Genomic DNA, 9,397 nt, shown 5'->3' with positions numbered 1-9,397 from the left:
GGCCTTAGTACCTGTCACTTACAGTGAAGTGGGTGTGGCTTATGCAACTGTCAATCACATTGAAGGAGGTGTGGCCTCAAGACCTCTCAGTGCAAGAAATGATACCTTAGTACCTGTCAATCACAGTGAAGGAGGCGTGGCCTCAGGGCCTCTCAGTGTAAGAAATGTTACCTTAGCACCTGTCAATCACAGTGAAGGAGGTGTGGCCTCATTACCTCTCAGTGCTAAAAAAATGTGGCCTTAGTACCTGTCAATCACAGTGAAGGAGGTGTGGCCTCAGGACCTCTCAGTGCAAGAATAGTGGCCTTAGTATCTGTCCATCACAGTGAAGGAGGTGTGGCTAATGTACCTGTCAATCACAGTGAAGGAGGTGTGGCCTCAGTACCTCTCAGTGCAACAAATGTTACCTTAGTACCTGTCAATCACAGTGAAGGAGGTGTGGCCTCAGTACCTCTCAGTGCAACAAATGTTACCTTAGTACCTGTCAATCGCAGTGAAGAAGGCGTGTCCTCTGTACCTCTTAATGCAAAAAATGTGGCCTTAGTACCTGTCAATCACAGTGAAGGAGGTGTGGCCTCAGTACCTGTTATTATCAGAAGCAGAGCTACAACATACTAATATCCATCTGTCTACAAAGCACATAGGGCTCTTGCATGAAATAATAATTGAAACACTAATTATGTATGACCACCCTTAAAAGTTAACCACTCCCACCGATAGTAGGGAAAAACACTGTCCTGAGTCCTTTAACTAAAACTCCACAACAACACACAAAGACTTACTGTTCTCTAAAACGGCAGGAAGGTATGCTGATGCTCGTCAGTGAGTGTTAAAGTGTAAATGTTTATGTTAGCTAATTAAATATTTATGCTAATGCTGAGGATGACTTTCTGAGGATGAAGATTCTTCATGAGCTTAACTACTGACTCTGAATTGTATAAACATTCATGGATTACAAATATCATTTTATTTAGAACTAGACCTTGTTTAAAATGTCCATGAAAGATTTTTGGATTAAAGTCTAGAACACTGTCAATGTTCTGTCTGTGGAATCTGGTTAGAGCGCCATCTGGTGGACAAAATGCTCTTTAATATCATAATTTCAGTGTTTTGGTCGGGACTGGCACAGGGACTGAGAGTAGATTTTGACAGAGCTCCAATAAAAACAGACACCAACTCACAGATATTCTCTTTTTTTATTCATCACCTGCACCCTGTTGAACTTTATCAGCTTTTTATTTACAGTTAAATAAAAAAGACCAAACGTTTATCTGATTATTTTTTGTTCAATCTGCTAAATGTATGCGTCTATACCTTGTAGATTGGAATTGTCTGCCTGTCTGTCTTTATACTTGTCTCACAACATCCTCCAGGGACAAATCTATGGACAGATGGACGGACAGACAGACAAACAATTCCAGTGACACATTATCTGTGGAAATAAATAAATTTGGCTTAAGTCTTTGGTCCCTCTGCTTCTTTGTGCTACCGCCGGTGTTAGCCAATCAAGTCTGAGCATTTCAGCCTGCTGCAATGCTACTGGCTGAACAACCAGCAAATGAGGAAGGTAGCTGACGGGGTAACGGTTGTGATTTGATAATCCGGTGGTAGAGTGCGCTTGTGAGTATGTGTGTTAGTCTCTCCATCCAGGCTTCAAGATGTTTCAGCACTCATCTGAGGTTCTTCATCAGTTACAAGGAGCAGTGGGAAGGAACTAATGTTCAAGATAAGAACGTTTACAAGAATTTGGTCTTATAAGTAATGTATGGTGTAAAATGCAGGCTTATGATGAAGTTTCTGTACCACCATTAAGGTTTACCAGCTCCTGATCCAGTCCAGAAGCCTACAGGCATCTACTCCAAACCACATAGGATGGCAATCATTTCTGCTGTCATTGTGATGCCTACTAGCTTCAGCACTAATCCTTATGCTCTACCAGTTTCTGTTTCATAAGGCCCATAATTTCTTCTCCAGGCTTGAGCTTTGCAAGCTTCTGCACCAGTCCTTGGGGTCTACCTGTTCCTGATCCACTCCTGAAGGCTTCAAGAAGGTCTACAAGTTTCTACACCAAACCTGTGGTCTGCAAGCTTCACAGTCACAGTCCTGACATCTATAAGTTCCTGCTCTAAATTTTAATCATCCTGGAGACTAAAAGACCTTTCTCCTTCTTAACTTCCTCCTATCCTTATCACTAACCATCCGTCTATACACCACAGAAACTAAGAATCCTAAAAAGAGGGTCTAATCTTGTTTCCTCAGAAGTTTTCTTCCTGCTTTCACCATCCATTAAACCGCTGATGCTAGCAGAGCTGCTTTGAGGCAATCTGTGCTAAAGATTTATATTCTGCTCTGTCTGAGCTGATGAAGAACCTCACATGAGTGATAAAACATCTTTAAACTCATACTGCAGCCTAGTTCTCGACTTACTCGTGTACACAATTCAGTGACCTAAAACCCTTCTCTGACATCTTTCTTGCTGAAGTCTTTCACAGTTCGTCTCGTGATGCTCGGGCAGCAGGGGGCGGCGTTTCTCCAGTCACGCTGTTCTGGGCGATGGGACGAATGCGGTCCTGTTGGGCAGTTTTCTGAGCGTGGGATCGGTCCCAGTCTGTACTGACGGCCTCGTCGTCCCAGATGGTGGAGGTCTCGGTGTCGCTGAAGTAGCCCGGCTCACCTGTGTAGTGCGTCGGGTAAATCAGCAGCGGCTCCACAGAGAACGCTCGCAGATCCCGCGGCTGGAAGTGGGACATGTAGGCCGTGCTGAAGGAAAGACAGGGACGAGGTTTTTACTTGGAGTAAGGTGACTTCAAGCAGGTTAGGGCAGTTACATAAAACAGGATGGACTGAGGGGACTGTGGAGGCTGGGATACCATTTATACAGCAACACACACACACACACACAAATACACAATTTATATACCAACACTCACACACACAAATACACAATTTATATACCAACACACACACACACACACACACATACCCAATTTATATACCAACACACACACACACACACACACACAGAAATACACAATTTATATACCAACACACACACACACACACACACACACACAGAAATACACAATTTATATACCAACACACACACACACAAATACACAATTTATATACCAACACACACACACACACACACACACACAAATACCCAATTTATATACCAACACACACACACACACACACACACACAGAAATACACAATTTATATACCAACACACACACACACAAATACACAATTTATATACCAACACACACACACACACACACAGAAATACACAATTTATATACCAACACACACACACACACACAAATACCCAATTTATATACCAACACACACACACACACACACACACACACAGAAATACACAATTTATATACCAACACACACACACACACACAAATACACAATTTATATACCAACACACACACACACACACACACATACCCAATTTATATACCAACACACACACACACACACACACACACAGAAATACACAATTTATATACCAACACACACACACACACACACACACACAGAAATACACAATTTATATACCAACACACACACACACAAATACACAATTTATATACCAACACACACACACACACACACACACACAAATACCCAATTTATATACCAACACACACACACACACACACACAGAAATACACAATTTATATACCAACACACACACACACAAATACACAATTTATATACCAACACACACACACACACACACACACACAAATACCCAATTTATATACCAACACACACACACACACACACACACACAGAAATACACAATTTATATACCAACACACACACACACAAATACACAATTTATATACCAACACACACACACACACACACAGAAATACACAATTTATATACCAACACACACACACACACACAAATACCCAATTTATATACCAACACACACACACACACACACACACACACAGAAATACACAATTTATATACCAACACACACACACACAAATACACAATTTATATACCAACACACACACACACACACACACACACACAGAAATACACAATTTATATACCAACACACACACACACACAAATACACAATTTATATACCAACACACACACACACACACACACACACAGAAATACACAATTTATATACCAACACACACACACACACACACAAATACACAATTTATATACCAACACACACACACACACAAATACACAATTTATATACCAACACACACACACACACAAATACACAATTTATATACCAACACACACACACACACAAATACACAATTTATATACCAACACACACACACACAAATACACAATTTATATACCAACACACACACACAAATACACAATTTATATACCAACACACACACACACACACACACACACAGAAATACACAATTTATATACCAACACACACACACACACACAAATACACAATTTATATACCAACACTCACACACACAAATACACAATTTATATACCAACACACACACACACACACACACATACCCAATTTATATACCAACACACACACACACACACAAATACCCAATTTATATACCAACACACACACACACACAGAAATACACAATTTATATACCAACACACACACACACACACACACACACACAGAAATACACAATTTATATACCAACACACACACACACAAATACACAATTTATATACCAACACACACACACACACACACACACAGAAATACACAATTTATATACCAACACACACACACACACACAAATACCCAATTTATATACCAACACACACACACACACACACACACACAGAAATACACAATTTATATACCAACACACACACACACAAATACACAATTTATATACCAACACACACACACACACACACACACACACAGAAATACACAATTTATATACCAACACACACACACACACAAATACACAATTTATATACCAACACACACACACACACACACACACACACAGAAATACACAATTTATATACCAACACACACACACACACACAAATACACAATTTATATACCAACACACACACACACACAAATACACAATTTATATACCAACACACACACACACACAAATACACAATTTATATACCAACACACACACACACACAAATACACAATTTATATACCAACACACACACACACAAATACACAATTTATATACCAACACACACACACAAATACACAATTTATATACCAACACACACACACACACACACACACAGAAATACACAATTTATATACCAACACACACACACACACAAATACACAATTTATATACCAACACACACACACACACAAATACACAATTTATATACCAACACACACACACACACAAATACACAATTTATATACCAACACACACACACACACAAATACACAATTTATATACCAACACACACACACACAAATACACAATTTATATACCAACACACACACACAAATACACAATTTATATACCAACACACACACACACACACACACACAGAAATACACAATTTATATACCAACACACACACACACACACACACACAAATACCCAATTTATATACCAACACACACACACACACACACACACACACACAGAAATACACAATTTATATACCAACACACACACACACACACACACAGAAATACACAATTTATATACCAACACACACACACACACAAATACACAATTTATATACCAACACACACACACACACAAATACACAATTTATATACCAACACACACACACACACACACACACAAATACACAATTTATATACCAACACACACACACACACAAATACACAATTTATATACCAACACACACACACACAAATACACAATTTATATACCAACACACACACACAAATACACAATTTATATACCAACACACACACACACACACACACACAGAAATACACAATTTATATACCAACACACACACACACACAAATACACAATTTATATACCAACACACACACACACACACACACACACACAGAAATACACAATTTATATACCAACACACACACACACACACAAATACACAATTTATATACCAACACACACACACACACAAACACACAATTTATATACCAACACACACACACACACAAATACACAATTTATATACCAACACACACACACACACAAATACACAATTTATATACCAACACACACACACACAAATACACAATTTATATACCAACACACACACACAAATACACAATTTATATACCAACACACACACACACACACAGAAATACACAATTTATATACCAACACACACACACACACACACACACAAATACCCAATTTATATACCAACACACACACACACACACACACACACACACAGAAATACACAATTTATATACCAACACACACACACACACACACACACACAGAAATACACAATTTATATACCAACACACACACACACACACAAATACACAATTTATATACCAACACACACACACACACAAATACACAATTTATATACCAACACACACACACACACACACAGAAATACACAATTTATATACCAACACACACACACACACAAATACACAATTTATATACCAACACACACACACACACAGAAATACACAATTTATATACCAACACACACACACACACAAATACACAATTTATATACCAACACACACACACACACAGAAATACACAATTTATATACCAACACACACACACACACAAATACACAATTTATATACCAACACACACACACACACACACACAGAAATACACAATTTATATACCAACACACACACACACACACAAATACACAATTTATATACCAACACACACACACACACAAATACACAATTTATATACCAACACACACACACACACACAAATACACAATTTATATACCAACACACACACACACACAGAAATACACAATTTATATACCAACACACACACACACACACAAATACACAATTTATATACCAACACACACACACACACAAATACACAATTTATATACCAACACACACACACACACAGAAATACACAATTTATATACCAACACACACACACACACAAATACACAATTTATATACCAACACACACACACACACACACACAGAAATACACAATTTATATACCAACACACACACACACACAAATACACAATTTATATACCAACACACACACACACACAGAAATACACAATTTATATACCAACACACACACACACACAAATACACAATTTATATACCAACACACACACACACACAAATACACAATTTATATACCAACACACACACACACACAGAAATACACAATTTATATACCAACACACACACACACACAAATACACAATTTATATACCAACACACACACACACACACACACACACACACAGAAATACACAATTTATATACCAACACACACACACACACACACAAATACACAATTTATATACCAACACACACACACACAGAAATACACAATTTATATACCAACACACACACACACACACAGAAATACACAATTTATATACCAACACACACACACACACAAATACACAATTTATATACCAACACACACACACACACACACACACACAGAAATACACAATTTATATACCAACACACACACACACACAAATACACAATTTATATACCAACACACACACACACACAGAAATACACAATTTATATACCAACACACACACACACACAAATACACAATTTATATACCAACACACACACACACACACACACACAGAAATACACAATTTATATACCAACACACACACACACAGAAATACACAATTTATATACCAACACACACACACACAAATACACAATTTATACAGCAACACACAAAATTCACAATTACATACCAGATAGATAGATAGATAGATAGATAGATAGATAGATAGATAGATAGATAGATAGATAGATAGATAGACAGCTTCATGTAGGTTATAAATGAGGGATATAGTGTATGACATTTTTAAAATTCTTCTTTTCTATTCTGACTTTTTGTACAAATCCGCTTAAATTCATGTCCAGACTTGGAAATCTTGAACTGTAAAGATTAAAAAATATATATAAGTAAATATATAACGAAATTTTATATATATGATTAAAAATATTCAACTTGCCCTAAACTGCTCTATTGTCCATTTTATTCTGAAAAGAATTTTCACCCTGGTCTTGATGAGATTAGACTCTGATCTCTACAGTAACTAACAGAGGGCTATTGTGTGTATACTTGTAGAAAAATATGTATGCCTGGGCCTGGAACAAACCATTTAGAAATAGTCCCTAAGGACACACACACACACACACACACAAATACCCAATTTATATACCAACACACACACACACACACACACACACACAGAAATACACAATTTATATACCAACACACACACACACACACACACACACAGAAATACACAATTTATATACCAACACACACACACACACACAAATACACAATTTATATACCAACACACACACACACACAAATACACAATTTATATACCAACACACACACACACACACACAGAAATACACAATTTATATACCAACACACACACACACACAAATACACAATTTATATACCAACACACACACACACACACACACAGAAATACACAATTTATATACCAACACACACACACACACACAAATACACAATTTATATACCAACACACACACACACACAAATACACAATTTATATACCAACACACACACACACACAGAAATACACAATTTATATACCAACACACACACACACACAAATACACAATTTATATACCAACACACACACACACACACACACAGAAATACACAATTTATATACCAACACACACACACACGCAAATACACAATTTATATACCAACACACACACACACAGAAATACACAATTTATATACCAACACACACACACACACACACAAATACACAATTTATATACCAACACACACACACACACAAATACACAATTTATATACCAACACACACACACACACAGAAATACACAATTTATATACCAACACACACACACACACAAATACACAATTTATATACCAACACACACACACACAGAAATACACAATTTATATACCAACACACACACACACACAAATACACAATTTATATACCAACACACACACACACAGAAATACACAATTTATATACCAACACACACACACACACAAATACACAATTTATATACCAACACACACACACACACAAATACACAATTTATATACCAACACACACACACACACAAATACACAATTTATATACCAACACACACACACACACAGAAATACACAATTTATATACCAACACACACACACACACAAATACACA

The 9,397-nt window shown here is 37.0% G+C and overlaps 1 protein-coding gene across 1 annotated transcript in view; it reads right to left on the bottom strand.

The window, feature by feature from the left end:
* Positions 1–1,196: 1,196 nt before the first annotated feature.
* colgalt2b (collagen beta(1-O)galactosyltransferase 2b) overlaps positions 1,197–9,397 on the bottom strand; it is a 43,910-nt gene continuing 35,709 nt past the window's right edge. Inside the window, exon 13 of the mRNA XM_058388924.1 lies at positions 1,197–2,760. Coding sequence (XP_058244907.1) covers positions 2,487–2,760 — 274 coding nt within the window. The 3' untranslated portion in view covers positions 1,197–2,486. The remainder of the gene's footprint in view (positions 2,761–9,397) is intronic.

Source organism: Hemibagrus wyckioides, linkage group LG05 (genome assembly GCF_019097595.1).
Source record: "Hemibagrus wyckioides isolate EC202008001 linkage group LG05, SWU_Hwy_1.0, whole genome shotgun sequence".
Classification (NCBI taxonomy): domain Eukaryota; kingdom Metazoa; phylum Chordata; class Actinopteri; order Siluriformes; family Bagridae; genus Hemibagrus; species Hemibagrus wyckioides.
This window is presented reverse-complemented; position numbering and strand designations above follow the sequence as displayed.